The sequence below is a fragment of the Anomaloglossus baeobatrachus genome, chromosome 3, assembly GCF_048569485.1.
Source record: "Anomaloglossus baeobatrachus isolate aAnoBae1 chromosome 3, aAnoBae1.hap1, whole genome shotgun sequence".
Classification (NCBI taxonomy): Eukaryota; Metazoa; Chordata; class Amphibia; order Anura; family Aromobatidae; genus Anomaloglossus; species Anomaloglossus baeobatrachus.
In genome coordinates this window covers 316,279,685-316,305,759 of record NC_134355.1, presented here as the reverse complement: position 1 = coordinate 316,305,759, position 26,075 = coordinate 316,279,685, and the positions used below count along the sequence as shown (strand labels likewise).

At 44.4% G+C, this 26,075-nt stretch overlaps 1 protein-coding gene across 1 annotated transcript; it reads left to right on the top strand.

Moving 5' to 3' along the window:
* Window positions 1-4,622: 4,622 nt before the first annotated feature.
* On the top strand, window positions 4,623-26,029 carry LOC142295235 (calcium homeostasis modulator protein 6-like). Its single transcript, XM_075338330.1, has 2 exons — window positions 4,623-5,195; window positions 23,967-26,029. Exons 1-2 carry the CDS (start codon window positions 4,638-4,640, stop codon window positions 24,369-24,371), a joined length of 963 nt encoding a protein of 320 aa, XP_075194445.1. The 5' UTR covers window positions 4,623-4,637; the 3' UTR covers window positions 24,372-26,029.
* The last annotated feature ends 46 nt before the right edge of the window (window positions 26,030-26,075 follow it).

The window sequence follows — 26,075 nt, the reverse complement described above, 5'->3', positions numbered from 1 at the left end:
AGACCAGACCAGGCCGCTACGCCTCCTGTCACGGCCAGACCAGACCAGGCCGCAACGCTTCCTGTCACGACCAGACCAGACCAAGCCGCAACGCCTCCTGTCACGGCCAGACCAGACCAGGCCGCAATGCCTCCTGTCACGGCCAGACCAGACCAGGCCGCAACGCCTTCTGTCCTAGTTGCTGACTGGGGAACCAGCACCTACTCCCCAAACTGAAGTGGGCACAGTGCCCCCTCAGCCAGAGGAAGAATCGAATCCTTTGCCCTGAGCTGACCTGTTTGCCAAGTGTATGGGCCACATGCTGCCATCCCGACCAGAAGGGGTCACAGCACCCTCTCCGCTGGAGAGGGATTCAATGTCCTGCCAGGCTGATGAGAGCTCGTCCCCAGAGCTGCTCCCTAACCGACCCGAGGAGGACGCAGCACGCTTTGCGAGAAAGGGAGGCCAGGAGGCTGCACTGCTGTTCCCCCAAAGACCGGAAGAGGTCGCAGCACCCTCCGCCAGAGAGGGAGAAGAGGACTTACAGCCATCACTGCTGTTCCCTAACCGACTGGAGGAGGTCGCAGCACCCTTTGCGAGAAAGGGAGGCCCTGAGGTCGCGCTACTGTCCACCCAACGATCGGAGGAGGATGCAGTACCCCCTGCCAGGGAGGAAGACCTGGTTGCATATAGCCACGGCATGTATGTCACCTGGTTACCTGCTGTTGACCAGGTGATGGTGATGCGGAGTCCAGCCCGCAGAGGCTGACCGCGAACCGTGAGTGGCGTCACCACTCCCATGTAAATAAACCTGACATACCTGTTGCCAGCGGTAATCAAGTGGAGCCCCTGTGGCGTCCCCGAAGGTGGAGTGAAGTCCCTGAGGCGACCGCTGCAGGTGGGCGACACATCTCCTCATTCACTCTCTGTGCCTGCGTTCGACATCTCAGTGCAGCAGAGAATGGTGGCATCACTACTCTGCGACTGCTGTACAGAGCGCAGAGTGCAGTGTTGTTGTTTTTTTTTTAATCAGTAAGTACACGGTGGCCATAGGCCTATAGGGATGCATTATACATAGTGGAGTACAGGGCTGTATAATACAACATGAAGGGCACTTTATACATGGACTATAGGGGTGCATTATACATGGAGGTCTATGGGGCTGCATAATACAATATAACTGAACTGATCTCCCTTTTCTCTGCTACTTGTGCTAATATCTGGTATGTTAAATCATCCACCCTACTTTCCCAATATACCTGACCTGTTCTCTCTTTGGGTCAATATCTCCCTGGCATGCTCCAGCATCTCACTGTGACCCCTTCCCCCCTGTTCCCCACCTTCCTTTTATGATCTTTGTTTACTCTGCCTATGTGAAGCTGCATCTGGTTTCTTTGATTGAGTGATCAAGAGGTTCTTGTTGCACCCCACCCCTTCACAGCTGATTGCACTTGTATATGTACAGTACAGACCAAAAGTTTGGACACACCTTCTTATTCAAAGAGTTTTCTTTATTTTCATTACTCTAAAAATTGTAGATTCACATTGAAGGCATCAAAACTATGAAATAACACATGTGGAATTAAATACTTAACAAAAAAGTGTGAAACAACTGAAAATATGTCTTATATTCTAGGTTCTTCAAAGTAACCACCTTTTGCTTTGATTACTGCATTGCACACTCTTGGCATTCTCTTGATGAGCTTCAAGAGGTAGTCACCGGAAATGGTTTTCACTTCACAGGAGTGCCCTGTCAGGTTTAATAAGAGGGATTTCTTGCTTTATAAATGGGGTTGGGACCATCAGTTGTGCTGTGCAGAAGTCTTGTGGATACACAGCTGATAGTCCTACTGAATGGACAGTTAGAATTTGTATTATGGCAAGAAAAAAGCAGCTATGTAAAGAAAAACGAGTGTCCATCATAACTTTAAGAAATTAAGGTCAGTCAGTCCGAAAAAGTGGGAAAACTTTGAAAGTGTCCCCAAGTGCAGTGGCAAAAACCATCAAACTCTACAAAGAAACTGGCTCACATGAGGACCACCACAGGAAAGGAAGACCAAGAATCATTAGCATACCAAAAGGTAAGATTTTATAAAGTGTTTCTTTAGGTCTAAAAGGGGGGTTAGTAGCAAGATTAACCTTTCCAGAATGCAGCCCAGGTTTTTAGTTTAATAGCGAAATTTCAGGTGACAGGTTCCCTTTAAGCAGGAATAGGGCAGTTCACCTGCAGACAGTCAGACAGAGTGGTGGAATGGGGGAAGTCAGTGAGGGAGGAAGTGCAGAGCAGAGCTGACAGACAGAACAGAAGTAGCACCCAGTGAGAGAGGAACTGGGAGTAGCAGCTCCCCGGAGTTGAGTAGTGACCCTCGAGCTGAGAGGAGCTCTGAGGAAGCTGGGAGTTGAAGCTCCCTGGTGAGAGGAAAACTAGGTTGCAGACGGTGGTCTGGACCTAAAGGAGTCGGACCCCCGGTCGCAGGGGATTGAGGCTAGGTGCCTGGAACCCGTCGAGGAGGACGGCCGGCAGCCTGGTCCTATCATCAGTCCAGGACCGAAGGCACGACGGGGTACACGGACCCTAGGCCAGGAGAAGCGTCAGGCAACCCGACAATAAACCTGAGGAGAGCGGGGCCTTTATGGACTGTTCCCACCAGCTCAGAGATCTGGGGCACTAGCGCAACGAGGGGGGATAGGGCTTTCCTAGCAAGCATCTCACTGAAATCCCAAAACGTGAGCTCCTGAGAGCAGGCTTCTTCACTTAGCCACAGTGGGGAGCGGGGCCCAGATAACTCCAAGCTACCGCACCACAACGGACAATCTAAAACTTAGTGCCAGGAGGAAGATTACAGACCACCAGCAGCACTGCAGGGGACGGGACCCGGACGACCTCCCCTCGAGAGGCAACGGCATTCAGAGACTTTGTTTACCCTGTTGTCAGCGTCTGCTTTATTGCTGAGTGAGTACCCGACTGACCCCTGCACTCCATCCCCGCATCACCATCCAGAGTCCAGGGGCCTGTCCCTAGCCATGGAGGGCAACGTCACCTAGCTGCCCCACTCCATCACTCCGGGTACTCCCAATGGTAGTGGCGGTACTCCCAATTACCGCACACCATGGGTGGCATCACGAACTATACCAAATCCCCTGTACATACTCCCTCTTACATTTGAGCGTGGCCCCTAAGCCCCCGGGTCCGGAGACCCTCGAGCCACGAACGGACACCACTCCCAGATCCGAGCGGTTCGATCCGCTGCTGGGGCGGCACAGACACTGTCTCTGCGGGTTCAAGGTTTGTTTACTCACAGTTCTGTTTTTCTCGGGAGATGCCGGTCACCGCCGTGATGGGCCCCAGTAGATCCCGAGCAATTCGAGGTCACCACCGGTGTTCCCACTGTGAGTCCTTTCTGGTCGGGGTCCCTCCAATCCCCGTCTATGTGGAATATGGAATGGGCTGTGGGTGTTTCCTGCACTCTCCGCAGACCTTGGAATCTCGTGTAGCTGTAGAGAACCTGGGCCGAGCAGCCTGCTCCAAGCCACGGGTCTTACAGTGCTCCCAGAAGTGTGAAAGCAGAAAGAATGTGCCTGGACCGAAGTCCCAACTGTGCTCCTCACCCAAAGCTGTGCTCGGGGCTAACTGACTATATGTGGAGGTGCTTTCTTTTTCCCATGTGGTGCCCACCCCCCAGGTGGTTGTCCTAGTGATCGGGAAAGTCCCATGCCTCTTGATGTCCTCCCCCCTATCTAACACAGGCCAACCCCTGGTGGGAAAGCACCTAACTGTGTTTGATGTGTGAATGTGAGAAACACCAGCGACTAACCTTTCCTTACCTGGGATGAGTACTGTATCTTAAGTGAGATGTAGCACCCTGTGACGACTGAAGCCTCAGGGGCACCACACTGTCTTGGAGGGCTCTTAGATACAGAATTACTGTTAGGTTTAATCCTTTTTTTTTTTAGAGTGAATTCACTGTAGTTTTAATTTTCATTAACGTCGTGGTCCATGGAGAGTGTTAGCTATTGATAGAGGCGAGAATATGTGAGTTCTGTTCCTTCTATTTTTTAATAGAGGGTTAGCCCCAAAAATCAAATTATCCCTTTCCCATGTGTTAGAAGATAACTTGCTGATTTCTGGGGTTTGACGGCTGGGATGCATAGCTTTCCTGAGATGTTCTGGAAACCCAAGAGTGGGGTTCTACATCCTTATCCTGAATAGAGCAGAGGAGTATATTCTCGGCCTTTGCTTGATTCATTGTCTATGGGACTGCCGAGCATGTGCTCGACTAGTTTTAACAGTCCCATAGACAATAAATATAGCGGAGGCTGAGTATGTGTACCTCTGCTCCATTCAAGATGAGCCTGCAGAGCCCTAAGCAGTAATGCATTGTGTTGCAGTGTAACATAGGTGATACTAGATTTCCGGCATACTCAGACAGTTGCTTCTTGGAAATTTTACTTTCGATGCTCCTGATGCATATAGTTTTTGCTTGAGAAATGTTTTGCATTTTGAAGAATTTACGGTCTGCAGGAAACCTACATGACGATTCTGTTCCTTTATTGTACCACATTCTACTTCCTCTTTTACAAAAAAAAGTGAAGTCAACTTGAAACTAGAAGTTTAACAATGTCATTTTAGACAAAAGGATCAGATTTAGTGACAAATAATGGAGAATTTCAAGCAGCTGTATGCTTTAGCTGTGAAATACCAGACGCTTCTAGGCTACAGTGCTTTGTCTTTGGTGGCAGCTGTAGGTGAAAACCTTTTCTCTTCCATCGTCTACAAATGTCCATGCAATGGTTGGAGCCATACGTACGGTTTGGTTTTCCTTCTTGTACCAGCATTGCTTTTGTTTCTTCTTGGCTTTATGCTGAATATTCCTCTATGGAGACAACTCACTGGTTGCTGTAATGCACATTCATTGGAGAGAGGATTACGTTATTGGTGTGGAAAGAGGCTGATCTGCTTCTACATATTTTTACAAGTGACATTTTTGTCAGCATTGCCTCCATTGACTTGGATTGCTCTTGCTCTTTTAAAAGTCAATTTTTATGAATGCATAGTCTCGGGGCTTCCTTTGGACTACATTAAAGGAAGATTTTGTGGAAGAAATAATGTGTGTATTAAAGAACTACTGTTGATACCCTGTGCGTCAAACGTTAAACTGAACATGTCCCAAGATGAGTTGGAAAATATACTCGGAAACATACGTGCTGAGTCACAGGTGAGGTTTTTATTTTACCTTTTTATATATTTTGTCATGTGTGTATAAAGTAGTGTGCAAACGTTTTATACAGTGGGGAAAAAAGACGACAAAACAAGAATGCTTTTAAAAACAGAAGTTTATTTTTATCAATAAAGTGAAAGTAAATGAGCAAAAGAGAAATAAAAACCTCATCAATATTTGGTGTGACCGCCCTTTGCCTTCAAACCAGCATCAATTATTCTAGGTACATTAATAGACATTTTTTAAGGAAGTCGACAGTCTTTATGTGACTGCAGACTTGTAAATCCTTACATCACGTACAATGTTCACTGTGAGGATTCTCCGGTGTCAGAGCTGGGATTGGTGGTCATGTGGCTGTGAATATGCAAAATGTATATTCCCTGCCAAAATCCAGGATACACTTGCTTTTTGTGGTACAGCTGTAGTTTTGATTGACACCATCTATTTTATCATTTAATATACTGAGAAAACAGGACCATTTTTCTTACCTGAGGAGAAATGATAAATCAAATGCAGTTTGATCATTATTTTATCAAAATTTTAAATGACTGCTAGAGATTTACAAGTAGGTGGATGTCACAAGATTTCACTATGGATAGATGAATTGATGAATTGAATATTTTCTATTCATTAAGCAACTGATTTGATAAATAAAAGTATGACTTTTCATGGAAAAGAAAAAATTGTCTGGGTGACCTCAAACGTTTGAACTGTAGTGTGTGTGTATATATGTATATATATATATATATATATATATATATATATATATATATATATATATACACATACACACATACATACACACATACACACGCACACACACATACACACATACACACACACAGTACAGACCAAAAGTTTGCACACACCTCATTCAAAGAGTTTTCTTTATTTTCATGACTCTGAAAATTGTAGATTGACATTGAAGACATCAAAACTTTGAATGAAAACGTGGAATGAAATACTTAAAATAAGTGTGAGACAACTGAAAATATATCTTATATTCTAGGTTCTTCAAAGTAGCCACGTTTTGCTTTGATTACTGCTTTGTACACTCTTGGCATTCTCTTGATGAGCTTTAAGAGGTAGTCACCGGAAATGGTCTTCCAACAGTCTTGAAGGAGTTCCCAGAGATGCTTAGCACTTGTTGGCCCTTTTGCCTTCACTCTGCGGTCCAGCTCAGGTCTGGTGACTGTGGAGGCCAGGTCATCTGGCATAGCACCCCATCACTCTCCTTCTTAGTCAAATAACCCTTACACAGCCAGGAGGTGTGTTTGGGATCATTGTCCTGTTGAAAAATAAATGATGGTCCAACTAAACGCAAAACGGATTGAATAGCATGCCGCTGCAAGATGTTGTGTTAGCCATGCTGGTTTAGTATGCCTTCAATTTTGAATAAATCTCCAGCAGTGTTAACAGCAAAGCACCCCCACACCATCACACCTCCTCCTCCATGCTTCATGTTGGGAACCAGGCATGTAGAGGCCATCCATTCACCTTTTCTGCGTCACACAAAGACACGGTGGTTGGATCCAAAGATCTCAAATTTGGACTCATCAGACCAAAGCACAGATTTCCACTGGTCTAATGTCCATTCCTTGTGTTCTTTAGCCCAAACAAGTCTCTTCTGCTTGTTGCTTGTCCTTAGCAGTGGTTTCCTAGCAGCTATTTTACCATTAAGGCCTGCTGCACAATGTCTCCTCTTAACAGTTGTTCTAGAGATGTGTCTGCTGCTAGAACTCTGTGTGGCATTGACCTGGCCTCTAATCTGAGCTGCTGTTAACCTGCGATTTCTGAGGCTGGTGAATCAGATAAACTTATCCTCCGCAGCAGAGGTAACTCTTGGTCTTCCTTTCCTGGGGCGGTCCTCATGTGAGCCAGTTTCTTTGTAGCATTTGATGGTTTTTGCCACTGCACTTGGGGACACTTTCAAAGATTTCCCATTTTTTCGGACTGACTAACCTTCATTTCTTAAAGTAATGATGGCCACTAGTTTTTTCTTTACTTAGCTGCTTTGTTCTTGCCATAATACAAATTCTAACAGTCTATTCAGTAGGACTATCAGCTGTGTATCCACCAGACTTTTGCACAACACAACTGATGGTTCCAACCCCATTTATAAGGCAAGAAATCCCACTTATTAAACCTGACAGTGCACACTTGTGAAGTGAAAACCATTTCTGGTGACTACCTCTTGAAGTTTATCAAGAGAATGCCAAGAGTGTGCAAAGCAGTAATCAATGCAAAAGATAACTACTTTGAAGAACCTAGAATTTAAGACATATTTTCAGTTGTTTCACACTTTTTTGTTAAGTATATCATTCCACATGTGTTAATTCATAGCTTTGATGCCTTCAATGTAAATCTACAAGTCATGAAAATAAAGAAAACTTTTTGAATGAGAAGGTGTGTCCAAACTTTTGGTCTGTACTGGACGTGTGTGTGTGTGTGTGTGTATATATATATATATATATATATATATATATATATATATATATATATATATATATATATATATATATATATATATATAAATATATATATATATATATATATATATATATATATCCTTCTATGAATGCACCTTTAGTTCCTTCCATAAATTTTTTATTGGGGATTCAGGTCAAGTGATTGGCTTGGACATTCTATCAGCGTTAGTTTCCTACTCTAAAACCAATTGAAAGTTTCCTTGTTTGGGATCATTGTCTTGTTGAATTGTCGACGCTTATTTCATCTTCATCATCCTGATAGATGGCAGTAGACTTTTATCAAAAATGTCTAGGTACATTTATCCATATATCCTTCCTTCAATCACATGTGGTTTACCAGAACCGTATGCTGATAAACAGCCCCACATCGTTGAAGTCTCCACCTCCAAACTTCACTGTTGGTATGGTGTTTTTGGGGTGATATGCAGTGCCTTTTGGCGCACAAACATAGTGTGTATTATGGCATCCAAAGAGTTCAATTTTGCTCTCATCTGACTGGACTATATTCTTGCAAAATTTCACAGGCTTATCTAAATGTTGTTGACAGTGGCGTACCGCCAGTAGAAGCAGACCATACCACTGCTATGGGGCTCGTGAGCTGGGGAGGCCTGATGTCAGCTGCCTGTGGTGTCAGTGCCAGCAGCAGGCCCCCACTCAGGATCACACTTTCAAATGTATCGGCATCGCAGATGCCAATACAATTGAAAGCAATGATGAGGTACAGCGCAGCACTCCCTCTGATCATTGTCCCGCTTTGTCTGTGCTCTTACAGCTAAGCACAGCAGTAAGGTCACTACTGCGTGCCACTGTGTTGAGATGAATAGAGCACAGACACAGTGAGCAAATGAGAAGCAGCGGTTGGCAACCAAGGAGAGGTGAGTATGTATTTATTCAGTACACGATGGGGGTGCAAAATGCAATGTGTGATGTATAATACTATCTGGGGGCTGCATAATACTCTGTGGGGGAGTATAATGCTATGTGAGGGTGCACATTACTATCTGGGTGTGCATAATACTATGTGGGGGTGTATAATGCTATGTGGGGTGCATCGTAGTATGTGGGGATGTATAATATATTGGCTGCATAATACTATGTGGGAGTGCATAATACTATATGGGGGTGTATGATATTATGTGGGGGTGTATAATGCTATGTGGGGGTGCATCATAGTATGTGGGGGTGTATAATACTATATGGAGCTACATAATACTACACGGGGCTGCATAATACTTTGTGGGGGTGCATAATACTATGGGGGGTGAATAATACTATGTGGGGGTGCATAATACTATGTAGGGCAGCATAATACTATGTGGAGGTGTATAATATTATGGATGTATATAATGCTCTGTGGGGACGCATAATACAATGTGGGGGAGTATAAAACTATGTAGGGGTATATAAATCTACAGTATGTGGGGGTGTATAATGCTTTGTGGGGCTGCATAATGCTATGTGGGGGCTGCATATTACTATATGGAAGAATATGGGGAGTGTATTATAGTACATGGAGGACAATGGTGTGCATTGGATGATATGGAGGACTATATGGGGCTCATTCTATATGGAGGGCTGTGTGAGAGCATTATACTATATGGAAGACTATGTGGGACCCGTTACTATATGGAGGAATATGTGAAGCCCATTACACTATATGGAAGGCTTTTTTAGCCCATTATAATATTTGGAGAGCTATGAGGAAGTCTTTATACTTTATAGTTATTTGAGGGCCATTATACAGTAAGCAAGAAATTATACAATGCGAAGGTTTATGTGGGGTCAATTATACTGTGCGGAGGGCTGTATGGGGTCTATTATACTATTTGGAGGATAGTAAGGGCCATTATACTGTATGTAGGCCCATTGAACTGCATGGATGGCTGTGTGGGGGTCACAGTTGAGAATCTTACTGTTTTAGGGTCACTATTCATTGCTAGAGTAGTTGAAGGGGTGTACAGTAGGGTTGACACACCCGCACCGGGGCCTGGGGTTACTCGTTACTGGGCCGAGGTTCTGCTCCTGGGACGCCGCAGTGGCGATGCCTGGTTCCGTGACCCCGGTGGTGTCGTTTAGGAAATATGAAGGGGATGATGACAGTTTTTTCATGATGCCACCTGTGGTATGCAGTAAGTTAGTTCCCGTCGCTGCGGGATGGGGGCCTGTGGGGCATATGGTGACGGAGCTGAGATGGTGCAGTTCTCCACGGGTAGAGCTGGGCTCCAGGGCAGACGGGGGTAGTAGTGAGTGATGGGGGTTTGCAGGGAGGCGCAGGTGAATAACGGAACAACACAAGGATGCAGTCTCAAGGTTTTAACTCACTGTTCCAAGGTAACACGACGTTAGTGACCACCTTTGGAGTGCTGGTTTCCACTGTCATGGGCTCCAGCCGATCCCGGGTAGTACAGAGGTCAAGTCCAGTGCACCTTTCTTATGTGTACCTTCCCTGGTCGTCTTCCTGGACTTGCTTCTCCCTCCTGTTTTGCACCTTCGAACACAGTGTCCTGAGCCGGTGTCCGCGGACCTTGTCGTGTGGCGTGAAGCTTTATCCCTTGGCCCTATGTGGTCACCTTCCAGCGGATTCGTGTGCGGGTTTGGCTTCGGTACTAGATGTGCCCTCAGCCTCTGCTTTTACTAGCGGAGTACATAGTTTCTTCTCCTCTAGCCTAGGGACCAGTCCCCAATCTGCGGCCAAGTCCCTCCACTCCGTTGCTGTATGTGGAACAGGGCCACGGGAGTATGGCGCACTTCACATGGTCCCTAGGACCCCTTCTGTCTTGTGCACGGGCTGAGCTGCACCAGCTCAAGGCCACAGGTCTTCATTCCGCCACTGCTCCTTCTAACTCCCTAGTTTCACATTCTCCACACTCCACTACCATGTGTTCCCACTCCTAAGACTCCACCCCGCGGCCTGGTTTCAGGTTCAACATGCCCTTGCCATGTCTCATGAGGTGTTGCTGTGTGAGAGTGTGTTTGGTGTGAACTGGTGGATGATCTCCTCCATACCCAGGATGTAATAAGCACACCTCTGGATGAGGTGCAGTATCTCTGTGGCGACTGAAACCTCAGGGGCGCCACAGAATCATTGTACTGTGTGGAGGGTACTGTGGAACAATTTACTGTGTGGAATCATATAGTGTTTGAGGGGCACTTTTTTGCCATCACACTTTATGGCTGCAATGAAAGGGGAATCTAGGGGCTTCAATAGGAGGAAAATTACTTTGTAAGGCCTGTAAAGTTGTGAAGAATGTTCTGTTCTTTGACCCAGCTGAATATTAACCTCTTCACTACACATGATGTACTGGGTACGTCATACAGTGGGTACGGAAAGTATTCAGACCCCTTTAAATTTTTCACTCTTTGTTTTGTTGCAGACATTTGGTAAATTCAAAAAACTTCATTTTTTTTCCTCATTAATGTACACTCTGCACCCCATCTTGACATAAAAAAACAAACAGAAATGTAGACATTTTTGCAAATTTTTTAAACAAGAAAAACTGAAATATCACATGGTCATAAGTATTCAGACCCTTTGCTCAGACACTCTTATTTAAGTCACATGCTGTCCATTTCTTTGTGATCCTCCTTGAGATGGTTCTGCTCCTTCATTGGAGTCCAGCTGTGTTTAATTAAACTGATAGGACTTGATTTGGAAAGGCACACACCTGTCTATATAAAACCTCCCAGATCACAGTGCATGTCAGACCCAATGAGAATCATGAGGTCAAAGGAACTGCCCAAGGAGCTCAGAGACAGAATTGTGGAAAGGCAGAGATCTGGCCAAGGTTACAAAAATATTTCTGCAGTACTCAAGGTTCCTAGGAACACAGTGACCTCCATAATCCTTAAATGGAAGACGTTTGGGACCACCAGAACTCTTCCTTGACCTGGCTGTCCAGCTAAACTGAGCAATTGTGGGAGAAGAGCCTTGGTGAGAGAGGTAAAGAAGAACCCCAAGATCACTGTGGCTGAGCCCTCCACTAGATGGGCCTTTATAGTAAAGTGGCCAATGGAAGCTACTCCTCGGTGCAAGACATATAAAAGCCCGCATAGAGTTTGCAAAAAAAACACATAAAGGACTCCCAGACTATGAGAAATAAGATTCTCTGGTCTGATGAGACGAAGATATAATTGTTTGGTGATAATTCTAAACGGTATGTTTGCAGAAAACCAGGTACCTCATCACAGTGAAACATGGTGGTGGTAGCATCATGCCAATTTTTCAGCTACAGGGACAGGACAACTGGTTGCAATTGAAGGAAAGATGAATGTGGCCAAGTGCAGAGATATCCTGGAAGAAAACCTCTTCCAGAGTGCTCTGGACCTCCGACTTGGCCGAAGGTTCACCTTCCAACAAGACAATGACCCTAAGCATACAGCTAAAATAAAAAAGGAGTGGCTTGAGAAGAACTCTGTGACCATTCCTGACTGTCCCAGCCAGAACCCTGACCTAAACCCAATTGAGCATCTCTGGAGAGACCTGAAAATGGCTGTCCACCAATGTTCACCATCCAGCCTGACGGAACTGGAGAGGATCTGCAAGGAAGAACGGCAGAGGATCCCAAAATCAAGGTGTGAAAAACTTGTTGCATCATTCCCAAGAAGACTCATGGATGTACTAGCTCAAAAGGGTGCTTCTACTCAATACTAAGAAAAGGGTCTGAATACTTATGACCATGTGATATTTCAGTTTTTCTTGTTTATAAAATTTGTAGAATTTTGAGAAATTTGGTGCTAATCGCACTCAAGACCGACATGAGCGAGCTCCAACTGACAATCAGAATGATGTAAGTCGATCCGAGTGGCTAGAGCCCTTCAAGAGAAGTGGGAACTGCTGAGCATCTAGCTAAGTTGCTAGAGCATCCTTAATATGGCCCACTAAACCCCTCCAGAAAACCGGAATCAGAACTTTGTCGGGCCATTCGAGTTTTGATGCTAGAGTTCCCAACCGGATAGCATATAAACTGGCTACGGATGACCCTTGTACTAAGTACAACAGCTAGAACAATCATACATTCCACAGAAGGCATAGAAAAAATGAGAACCAGGTGGAGGAGCCACCCTAGGTTCACAGCAGCTCAAAGAGCATTGCAAAGAGAGGAGAACACGTGCAAAATTGCTGAGAAAAGTTCATAAATTTTATTAAATGGAATTTTAAAGTGCAAGTGCAAAAAAATCACAATGATGATACACAAATTGGGGAGGAGGGGAGAGGCAGATGGTAAAAAACAGAACAGTGGCCTGGTACGGACAACAGGAAAATAGTAGTATTCGCAAGCAGTATAGCCGAAATCACTGGCAAAAAAGCATCAAGATGGATAGATAATAATATTCACAAGCAATATAGCCAAAATCACTGGCAAATAAGCATCAAGATGGGTAAGGAGTACCTTATCTCTGATGGGGATGTAAATCTCTAAATCACCAGCATGTAAGCAAGGAGGAAATTTAGGTAGACCTCGAATCTCAAAAGAGAGACATGGGCATGATGACCGTAAGAGGGAAGAGACTTAACCCCGAGTCTGCATTGGCCAGATGCAGACAAAGAGGAAAAGAGAATTCACCAAAAAACGGTACCAGTCACAGGCCTATAAGGAAGAATGTACCAATTATGGACTGAGAGAGAATCCCCAGCAGAGACAAAGAACCCTAATCACTGGCCAGTAAGCAAGAGGGATAAGTATATGGAAAAAACAGGAAAAAGAGCCTGTATACATAGAAATAGCTGCAGTAGTGTGATATAATCAATTTGAGGGAAAGTACATATATAAATCATGCAGCCCCATCAGCAAGTGTTACAAATCGTATAAAACTATCACAAAGATAAAATGAGGGGGATTATGCCGTGATACACTATATCCATCAAAAACACTACAGCAAAGAAAGAGGGTATTTAGCCTGAATAAGGGTATTGGCAAGATTCCCAAAGCCAAATCAATTTGTCCCGTAGAGGGTGTAAGGGGGCTAAAAGCCCATACAGGCAAATTCCTGAAGTTAAATCAAAGTGATCAAATAATCAATTAATCCCAAATAGAGTAATGACAGCGAAATACATTATACCTGAGTCCTGGGGTACAGGGAGGCCGACGTACGTTTCGCGGCTTTAAGAAAAAGTCGCTTGCCGCTTCATCATGGGGGAAAGTGAAGAAAGGTGCACATGTCCGGTCCGTGCAACTCCTAAATACTACCGCGGTAATTATACCGCGAATAGGATTCAGAGTTCCGGAGTCAAGGAGGCGCATGCGCGGGCTGGCCAAGGAACGCCCCCCGTTTCGCAACCCCGGCAGTCAGGGAGTCAGGCGCATGCGCGGAGCCCGAGCAATAATTGCCCAGACCCCCGCGCACGCGCGGACTCCACCGAGACTCCGGAGCGCGGCCGGGAGGCGCAGCCGGCGCGCGCACGCGCACAAGACTCCGAAAGCAATGAATGGACGGAAAGAGGACGTGAACAAACAGGGGAGAATATGCAAGTATCTAAGAATATTCAGAAAAATGATAATACAAGATACATTATACATGAAAAAAACATATACCATTGCAGAATATTATAAGCTAAATTAAAGAGGTGGCAAAAAGAATCATCAGGCTAAAACACAAAGCATAATATCGCCGCAATAGTAAATAGTGATGATCATAACGAGGAAAGTCCCAAGGATGACATGTTGATGTAATGACGTCCGTAGTTTTTGGTAGATTTCAAGATTATCGGGTCCAAACCATTTCGGTAGGAGTCATAAAAGGACATGTGCCAAAACAAAAGTGAGAAACTAAAAACACAGGAGAATAAAAAAGAGGTAATTAAAAACAGAAGATTAAAAACCACAAACACCAGGCAACTGTTATTAAACTGAAAAACCAGGGGCATTATTAAGAGGTAATGACACTGACAGTAAAAAATGTCAGTAATACACAAAAACCTAAGGTTTCATAATCAAAATATGATAAACCAGAGAAGAAAAGGACACCCACACAAGCGTTTTCACTTGAGGAGAACACTTTATAAGAATGAAGCAAAACTCAAGGTTTCATTAAGACCCTTAGGGGCGACCGAATCCAAAGCCACAATCCATTTTGTTTCCCTTTGGGAAAGCATCTTTTTGACGTTACCACCCCTAATGCCACTATGTACTACGTCAATCCCCCGAATTTTCAGGGATCTCGGGTCACAATCGTGGAATTTTTTAAAATGGCGAGGTAAGGTTTTGAGCAAAGAAAAATCATTCACTGTCCTGGCCGCGCCAATGTCCCGCACATGCTCTCTCACACGTATCTGTAACTCCCTAGATGTAAGACCAACGTAAATAAGAGGACAATTACAAGTAGCATAATAGATGACATTAGTTGTGCTACAAGAAATCCGGTGTCTAATCGAAAAGGAACGTTGGGAGTCAGAACTAACGAAAGAGCATGAGCGGACAACATTGGCGCAGGCAAGACAGTGCCCACAGGGTATGCATCCCAAAGTGGGACCCCTGGAACCAAAAGGGTTGGGGCTTTTTGCAATGTAGTGGCTATGGATCAAACAATCACTCAAATTACGGGCCCGACGAGCCGTGACCAAAGGAGCAGGAGAGAGAGACCGAGAGAGGACCGGATCCGTTCGAAGAACGGACCAATGTTGGGCCAAAATATCCCGCTTCCTTTGCCACTCTGAATTATAGGTTGAGATAAAACGAGGATTTGGATCAACAGAAGGACGTTTAGATGGCTGCCTGATCAGTGAAATTCTGGGAGTGTGTTTTGCCCTAAGATAACCCTTTTTGATGCACCGACGGCTATATCCCCTCTCTTGGAAACGTGTTTTAAGGTCATCAGCCTGTATTTCGAATTTGGCGTCTGATGAGCAGATACGCCTCATCCGAAGAAATTGTCCGGTCGGGATAGCTCTAATCGTAGATCCTGTATGTCCCGAGGAGGCGTGAAGAAGTGCATTGACTGATGTAGATTTTCGAAAAACATCAGTCTGAACACGTTGGTTGCCATCAACTTCCAGAACAATATCCAAAAAATCAATACAACTAGAGCTATATTTATAAGTAAGTCTGATGTTATATATATTAGAATTTAGGTACTGAACGAACGAGTCGAGCTGCTCCACCGTGCCCTGCCAAAACATCAAGATGTCATCAATATATCTAATCCAGCACTGCGCCTGGGCAGCGGCCTGCACGCCATCGTCGCCAAATACCTGTCTCTCCCAGAAACCCAGGAACAGGTTGGCATACGAAGGCGCACAGGCCGCGCCCATCGCAGTGCCGCGCTTCTGAAGGTAGAAGGAGTTTTTAAAGGTAAAATAGTTGTGTGACAGGGCAAAGTTTAGCAGCTCGACTACTAGCTCATTCAGCTCAGGGTCCCGACCGGACATCCCCAGGAAAAAGCGAGCCGCCCGGACGCCATCTTCGTGTCGTATACAGGTGTATAGTGATTCCACGTCCATTGTGACAAAAAGTAAGTCAGACTCCATTGAGATGCCGTCAACCCTCATGAGCACGTCCGTCGCGTCTTTGGCATAAGACGGCAGTGATTCCACTGATGGTCTCAAATAGAAATCAATAAATCTGCACACTGGTTCACAAAAGCCGTCAATGCCAGACACGATCGGACGGCCAGGAGGTTTAACGGCATCCTTGTGGATCTTAGGGAGGAGATATAGCGTCGGGGCCCTAGGGAACCTGACCGTCAGACCATCAAACATTTTCTTCGATATTATACCCAAATCATGGGCTTTAGAAAGAATTTGTTGGAGTTTAAGGGAGAAAGAGGTGGTGGGGTCGAAGTCCAATTTTTGGTACGTCTCCTTGTCTTTAAGTTGTTTAAATACTTCTCTCTCGTACTGTACCGTAGGCCAGATCACAATGTTGCCCCCCTTGTCAGCTGCTTTAAAAACGACATCGTCAAATAACTGGAGTTCAGCAAGGGCTTCTCTCTGTTTCTTTGTGAGATTATCATAATGTCGCCGGGTAGAGATAGTCCTGAAGTCCTCCATGACAAGTTTGGTAAAGATTTCAACAGCCGGGCATACTGACAAGGGGGGGAACTTTGATGATCTGGAATGGAGAAAGGTGGGAGACGTACCTGCATCAATAGTCTGTTCCAACAATAACTCTTCAAGAGCCGCAAGAGCTTCCTGTTCAGTATCAGTCAATGTATCCTGACCAACGTCTCTTTTATTATGTAGTTTCTTTAGAATGAGTTTCCTCGAAAAGAGGTACAGGTCTTTTAAAGCTGTAAAATAATGAAAAGAGTTGGTAGGGGAAAAGGACAGACCCAGGGAGAAGACCTCGATCTGGGCATCCGAGAGAAGATGACTTGATAAATTAATTACCTGAAGTTTATTTTTAGGTTTGCCATCCTGGGACTTGCCAGGGCCAGGTTTAGAAGGTCCAGGTTTTTTAGGGCCACTCCTAGTAGTGATACCCCTGGACTCATCTTTACTATATGAACTCTCGGATGTAACAGAATGGGTGTCGTCCATGGAGCTACCCGACCTCAAAGAAGTTGATCTGGACCGAATGTTAGAACTAGCACGGAACTGAGGTCATGCTCTTGCGGCATTGGACTTCCATCTGTAAACTCGATTACTGGCTTGATCAGCCAAATCTCTCTGGAACTTTTTGGACTTATACTCCACCACCTCCTTCTCACATTTTTGTGATTCCAGATCCATCTCCTCATTGAATCTTTGTAAAAAGTCTTCTGATGCATTAGACTTAATAGTGGACAAAAGGTTGTCCATCTCCGTCTCGATCTCCAATAAGGTAGAGCTGTTATGATCACGTAAAAGGGTCAGGAAACCCGTGGAACAAACGTGCGCAAACTCCTCCCACTTAGTCTTGAAGTTAGTGTCCTCTACTTCACAAGAAGGAAAAATCTGGACACGAAGGCCACGGGGAACTAAATTTTTCTGGATATATTTATCCAGAAAAGCACGATTAAGTAGAGTGCGAATACGTTTTTTTAACAAAACCTTGAATTTAAATGTGGCGTCACGTATTTCAATAGTTGAAGAATTCTCTGATGGTGCACCCCCATCCTCCTTAAGAGCATTGTTAACATGTGTGAGCCACACAGAATCGTGAGCTCTGAAATCCATCATGGAAGAAGCTGTGAGAAACACAGAAATAGTTAGAACAATCATACATTCCACAGAAGGCATAGAAAAAATGAGAACCAGGTGGAGGAGCCACCCTAGGTTCACAGCAGCTCAAAGAGCATTGCAAAGAGAGGAGAACACGAGCAAAATTGCTGAGAAAAGTTCATAAATTTTATTAAATGGAATTTTAAAGTGCAAGTGCAAAAAAATCACAATGATGATACACAAATTGGGGAGGAGGGGAGAGGCAGATGGTAAAAAACAGAACAGTGGCCTGGTACGGACAACAGGAAAATAGTAGTATTCGCAAGCAGTATAGCCGAAATCACTGGCAAAAAAGCATCAAGATGGATAGATAATAATATTCACAAGCAATATAGCCAAAATCACTGGCAAATAAGCATCAAGATGGGTAAGGAGTACCTTATCTCTGATGGGGATGTAAATCTCTAAATCACCAGCATGTAAGCAAGGAGGAAATTTAGGTAGACCTCGAATCTCAAAAGAGAGACATGGGCATGATGACCGTAAGAGGGAAGAGACTTAACCCCGAGTCTGCATTGGCCAGATGCAGACAAAGAGGAAAAGAGAATTCACCAAAAAACGGTACCAGTCACAGGCCTATAAGGAAGAATGTACCAATTATGGACTGAGAGAGAATCCCCAGCAGAGACAAAGAACCCTAATCACTGGCCAGTAAGCAAGAGGGATAAGTATATGGAAAAAACAGGAAAAAGAGCCTGTATACATAGAAATAGCTGCAGTAGTGTGATATAATAAATCTGAGGGAAAGTACATATATAAATCATGCAGCCCCATCAGCAAGTGTTACAAATCGTATAAAACTATCACAAAGATAAAATGAGGGGGATTATGCCGTGATACACTATATCCATCAAAAACACTACAGCAAAGAAAAAGGGTATTTAGCCTGAATAAGGGTATTGGCAAGATTCCCAAAGCCAAATCAATTTGTCCCGTAGAGGGTGTAAGGGGGCTAAAAGCCCATACAGGCAAATTCCTGAAGTTAAATCAAAGTGATCAAATAATCAATTAATCCGAAATAGAGTAATGACAGCGAAATACATTATACCTGAGTCCTGTGGTACAGGGAGGCCCGACGTACGTTTCGCGGCTTTAAGAAAAAGTCGCTTGCCGCTTCATCATGGGGGAAAGTGAAGAAAGGTGCACATGTCCGGTCCGTGCAACTCCTAAATACTACCGCGGTAATTATACCGCGAATAGGATTCAGAGTTCCGGAGTCAAGGAGGCGCATGCGCGGGCCGGCCAAGGAACGCCCCCCGTTTCGCAACCCCGGCAGTCAGGGAGTCAGGCGCATACGCGGGAGCCCGAGCAATAATTGCCCAGACCCCCGCGCACGCGCGGACTCCACTGAGACTCCGGAGCGCGGCCGGGAGGCGCAGGGCCGGTGCGCGCACGCGCACAAGACTCCGAAAGCAATGAATGGACGGAAAGAGGACGTGAACAAACAGGGGAAAATATGCAAGTATCTAAGAATATTCAGAAAAATGATAATACAAGATACATTATACATGAAAAAAACATATACCATTACAGAATATTATAAGCTAAATTCAAGAGGTGGCAAAAAGAATCATCAGGCTAAAACACAAAGCATAATATCGCCGCAATAGTAAATAGTGATGATCATAACGAGGAAAGTCCCAAGGATGACATGTTGATGTAATGACGTCCGTAGTTTTTGGTAGATTTCAAGATTATCGGGTCCAAACCATTTCGGTAGGAGTCATAAAAGGACATGTGCCAAAACAAAAGTGAGAAACTAAAAACAAAGGAGAATAAAAAAGAGGTAATTAAAAACAGAAGATTAAAAACCACAAACACCAGGCAACTGTTATTAAACTGAAAAACCAGGGGCATTATTAAGAGGTAATGACACTGACAGTAAAAAATGTCAGTAATACACAAAAACCTAAGGTTTCATAATCAAAATATGATAAACCAGGTTTTTCAGACTCGGGGTTAAGTCTCTTCCCTCTTACGGTCATCATGCCCATGTCTCTCTTTTGAGATTCGAGGTCTACCTAAATTTCCTCCTTGCTTACATGCTGGTGATTTAGAGATTTACATCCCCATCAAAGATAAGGTACTCCTTACCCATCTTGATGCTTATTTGCCAGTGATTTTGGCTATATTGCTTGTGAATATTATTATCTATCCATCTTGATGCTTTTTTGCCAGTGATTTCGGCTATACTGCTTGCGAATACTACTATTTTCCTGTTGTCCGTACCAGGCCACTGTTCTGTTTTTTACCATCTGCCTCTCCCCTCCCCCCCAATTTGTGTATCATCATTGTGATTTTTTTGCACTTGCACTTTAAAATTCCATTTAATAAAATTTATGAACTTTTCTCAGCAATTTTGCTCGTGTTCTCCTCTCTTTGTAAGTACAACAGCTGTAGAGCGGTGTCGTGGGTTACTTGTGGACCCAGGAACACCTTCCTCAATGCCTCTCAAAATATGGTAGCATTACTGGATACCAGATGACTACCCTCCCAAAGCAGTGTGGCCCATTCCAGTGCTCTATCAGCCAAAACTTAGATGAAAAAGCCCACCTTGGCCCTTTCTGTGGGATATTGTGTAGCCAGTAGTTCGAGATGTATAGAACACTGGTTTATAAACCCATGACATGCCTTGCTGTCCCCAGTGAACTTGTTGGGCAGCAAAAGTCAGGGTTTAGCCTGCTTGGGAAGCACCGTAGCGGTAACCAGTGCTGCCACTTGATGATCGGCAGTCTGAGCAGCCACAGCAGCAATAGGAGAAGCCTGATCAAGAGTCTTGAGTCGAAACTCGAGCTGCTGGGTGTTCCTATGCAATTGTTGAGTCTCCGCCATACCAGCCAGACCAGTTGTGCTGTTACGGAGGTTGGCGGTTTGAACTAAAAATAACGAAAGTTCAAACACAACCTGGGGTCCACCATGCAGAGTGAACTGCAGCTGGTAGCTGGAAAGCAAGACAGAATACTCAACTGAATGCATGAATGGGAGCACACCCTAGAGTCTGTGTTAAATGTCACACAGCACTCATGGTATGGAACAATAACCTCTGTTATTGACACAGAAGTTAAGAACTAAATGAGAAACCTCCTAGCTCGCGTCCAGAAGTAGGCACCAACTCTCTGGAAGGCAAACCACAATCACTGTTAAAGCTCACAGGGGTGAAAACAAGACTTGTAACCTTAACCGCAGAGAATAGGATACTGTGGTAATCCAGGTTAACTATGTATTCCCATAGACCTCACAGAGGCCAATACACCATATACAAAGTATAGAAAAGAATAGATTGACAGTGCTACTAATAGTACCTCGGCAACCAAATAGCAATGCCGCTGTGAAACTGTATAAACTTGCCCTAACACAGGCGCTACACCAGCCTGTCTGGAATGCAACCCAAGTGCCAACAGCTTACTACTGTACCCACATACCCAGACGTGGTGAGGCCCCGATACCTAAAGCCTGCCTAGACCACAGTTCACAACCGGTAAAGAACCAGTGCTGGTGCAACCTTGTGCTAGCACTGAACAATGTTGACTGCGCACCCATATGCGCCGTCCGAGAGCTTGTAAAGCCTCAACTCCACCCCACATACCAATGCCAGCCAGTAATGGCGTCCCCCGCGGCCAATCAGGGAGCGCCATGTCAGTGGTTACGTCACACGCATGCGCAGTAGCATGTCTTCTGCACTTAGGCGCTGATACAGCGCATTCCACCTGCACATGCACAATGGAACCTTTACGGGACTTAGTCCCACACTGAAGAATCTTGTCCCGCACCTGTGCAGTAGAGCGCCACTGGAACTTAGCCTCAGAATTCCAAAAAATCCTGCAGATGTTATGGGCAGAAGCTAGGCATCTAGAGCTGCATTTAGGGTAGAGAGGAGACCTGGGAGACACCTCTGGGGGTAAGGGCGAACAGTCCAAAGGTGTCTGAGGTACAGCAGAACCTTCACACATAACACATTGAGCCGTGAAAATGAAAATATAAATTCTTACTACAAAAATTTTGTTTTACCCCGAATCTTTCATTTTCACAACGATAACAGGAGAAAAATCACCATTCAGTGGTCATGCAATTTCTCCTTATTACGCCAATACACAATATGTTGTGGAAATCCACTGTTTGGGCACACGGCAAGGCTCAGAAGAAAAGTTGCACGATTGGCGTTTTGGAACGCAAAATTGGCTGTACTCGTTAGCGGATGCCATGTTACATTTGGAGAGCCCCTGATGTGCTTAAACAGTTTAGCTCTCCCCACAAGTGGCCCCATTTTAGAAACCAGAACCTTCAAGGAATTTACCTAGATGTTTGGAGGGCACCTTGAATCCCCAGGTGCTTCACAGAAGTTTATAGCGTTGAGCCGTGAAAATGAAAAAAAAACAACACATTTTTAACCACAAAAATGTTGCTTTAACCCAAAATGTTTCCTTTTCACAAGGGTAACAGGAGAAAATGGACCATATACCGTAATTTGTTTTGCAATTTATTCTGAGTATGCCAATTTCTCATCTGTGGTCAAAAAACTACTTTAGAGGCACAGTGCAAAGTGAAGAAGGGAATATTTGAGTTCAGATTTAGTTGGAATGGTTTGCGAGTGGCATATCACATTGGAGAGACCCTGAGGTGCCAGAACAACAGAAACCTCCGACAAGTGACCCCATTTTACAAACAACATCCCTCAATGAATTCATCTAGGCACGGTGCAGTGAGCATCTTGACACCACAGGTGTATCACAAAATTTTATACTACTGGGTGGTGAAGAAAAAATAATTACATTTTTACCACATAATATGTTATGCAGTTTCTCCTAAATATAACATGTGACTGTACAGTACTGTCTGCGCAGGGCTTGGGAGGGAAGGAGCACCATGTGATTTTTGGAACACAGCTTTTCTAGAATAGTTATCAGACTCCATTTGAGGAGCCCCTAAGTGCCAGAACAACAGAAACCCTTCAAATGACCACATTTTGGAAATTACACTCCTCTGAGAAGTCATCTATGTGCGTAGTGATGATTAAAGGCCGCTTTACACGCTGCGACATCGCTCAAGCGAACTCGTTGGGGTCACGGAGTTTGTGACGCACATCCGGTCGCTTTAGCGATGCCGTTGTGTGTGACACCTTTGAGCGATTTTGCATCGTTGCAAAAACGTGCAAAATCGCTCATCAGTGACATGGGGGTCCATTCTCTAATATCGTTGCTGCAGCAGTAACGAAGTTGTTCCTCGTTCCTGCGGCAGCACACATTGCTCTGTGTGACACCGCAGGAACGAGGAACCTCTCCTTACCTGCCTCCCGCCCGCAATGCGGAAGGAAGGAGGTGGGCGGGATGTTCGTCCCACTCATCTCCGCCCCTCTGCTTCTATTGGGCGGCGGTTCAGTGACGTAGCTGTGACGTCGCTGTGACGCTGAGCGAATTGCCCCCTTAGCAAGGAGGCGTTTCACCGGTCACAGCGACGTCGCAGGGTAGATAAGTAGTGTGACAGGTCTGGGTGATGTTGTCTGCCACGGGCAGCGATTTGCCCATGTCGCACAACCGATGGGGGCGGGTACCCACGCTAGCGATATCGGTCACGATATCGCAGCGTGTAAAGCAGCCTTTAGTCTCTGAAAAACACCCATGAAGTCAAACGCAATGAAAGGTGCAAAATTAAAAATTGCAAACAAGTCCTTGTCATGCCCAGTACATTGTACTACCCATACATTGTGCCCAGTTTTTGCTTCTGGAAACCTGCACCCCATAAATTAGGCGGGATTAGACCTGTTTAAGTTTGGTTCGGCAGGGTAAGCAGAACTTTAAATTAAGTTCGGTTTTGGGCACGAACCTAACCACAACACCAATATAAGTCACTAATTGGGCAGTTCGGGGTTTTTTGAGGGTTAGAAAAAATGCAGGATTTGTTGTACATTGCTACTAACTGTATGGAAACATTTTCTGTATCAGAACTCATTATCCAGATGTAATCTCTGATTTCTTGAACTGTATGGTTTACAGAAGTCTGTCTTTTATATGGTTGTTGAAAAAATATAACATGGCCCAAATGCATAAACCAACATTTTTAAAAATACATAAGCCTTGTATTATGTTATATGCATTCTAGTGGTTTACTGATTACACTGAACATATTTCTGTTCTGATTCTGCAGGTTCTTGGCTGGTGTCTCATAGCCAGTGTTTTGCTTATTGCAGTATTCGCCACTTGTGTCAGCAGATGTCAGTCACCAGTCGGCCATCTTCAACTGATGTTTTGGAAGACTTATATAGAAAGTGAACAGAAGTGTTTCGATCAAGATTCCAAACAGCATGCTGCCAAACTTGCTGAAAGGAACGTGAAAAGTTTCTTTGACCAGGAAGCACAGGAAATATTTTCAACACCTAAAGACAAAGATTGGAGCGACATCTGTACAGCAAACAAATGGAATAAGAAAAAAACACATTATACACCATTGCATAAAATTATAGAGCGAAAAAGTGATTGTGATTGTATGACAGGGTCTATTAGAAGTGTTCTCCCTCCGGCCGAAGTCAATTTTGCAACCTCAGGATTATAATAGGAACTGCTTTTTGCGATTGAAATCTCATCTCACTAGCTTTACTTTTTCATTTCATAAGTATTCATGATTTTATTCATTCATTCTGAAGCAGGATAAGCCTCAGGGATGTGCAAAAGATGTAGTTACATTAGGCACATTCTGCTTGATGAACTTTAAAGAGGTTGTCTGGAGATAACTAGAGATGAGCAGACCCGTGGAAACTCTGTTCGACAGGTTCAGCTGAATCATACCTCCGCTGGATCGGACTTGGCCTGAATCCCAATGGAAGTTACTGATTGGCAGTTTGGGGCTCCGCCCTCATACAGCCAGCCATAAGCAGAACACGTCCGATGTAGAGTGTGGGGGGGGGGTCCATTTTTTTGTGGGTGCACACTACAACCTATCACGCTATTGTTTCCCCCAGTGTGAGCTGTTCAAACACTGCAAGCATCTCGCACTGGCCTGAGCACCTAGCGTACCCTAGCACAGTGATGCCCGCACGAGTGGTCAGCATATGTAAAGAGCCCAAACTCTTTTTTTTTTTTTTTAAATTTGGTGTTCAGCCAATAACCAAACACTGAACTTTGGGTTCACTCATTTTTAGTGGCCACATAAGTTGCACCAATGATATGTCTGCCCCTGGGGAGTATATTTTGCACACTTTGCATTGGTTATTAGTATTGCTTGCTTGTTCACCCTTACGCACAAGGTTTCCTAGATCACATACTGTGTGGTACTTTTAACGACAGACACAGCCATTTTGCAGCTTGCCTTTTTTGCCTTTGAGGAATACCTTTTACCTGCTTTTTTATTCCATACTGAATACATCCTCCAATTGGTGCTGCTCCCTGATTTTGGAACAGTTTTTGATATTGTCTGTGCCCCCCCATTTCAATGTTTTCCCCACCCCTTTCCTCAGTAACAAAGCTGCACACTTTTACTTCAACCAACCGGCTATAGATCCCAAACCTTTTTTGTGGGTGTAGCTATTTTTTAGTCGGCCAGAATCAGAGAAAAAACAAAGTCACACAGGGAAGTTCTGTGGTGTACCCCCAGTTTGTTAAAATGAAAATTTGCATCTTTATTCTGGAGGGAATAACTTTGTAACATAGGGCCAGAGAAGAAAAGGACAACCTGTCCAAGAATTGGTGAAGCACCACCAATTGGTGGAGGTACTCAGTTAAACAGTACACACATAAAAAAACGTGAGAGGTCCTTTTTAAAGACTGAAAACTGGAGACTGTTCTATAGTAACTAGAGATGATCGAATACCTGAAATATTTGGCTTTGCAAATATCCGACGAATAGGTCGCCGCTATGCGAATATTCGATGCACAATGTAAGTCTATGGAGAGCCTGAATAGTTCCAAATAGTTGTTATTCTGGTTTCCCATAGACTTACATTGTGCATTGAATATTCGCGAATAGTTGAATAGCGGCGACCTATTCGACAAATATTCGCAAGCCGAATATTTGAGGTATTCGATCATCCCTAAAGTTACCTCTCTGCATTCCATAAATTTTGGTTTTTATGTATAACTTAGAAGCATTATCCTATTAAAGTATAAAGTAGACTGTGAGCCCTCGCGGGTAGGGTCTTCTCCTGTACTAGTCTGTGCCTTATATTGTTCACGTTTATTGTACTTGTCCCTATTCGGTATACCCCTCTTCACATGTACAGGGTCACTGAATAAATGGCGCTATAATAATCATAATAAATGC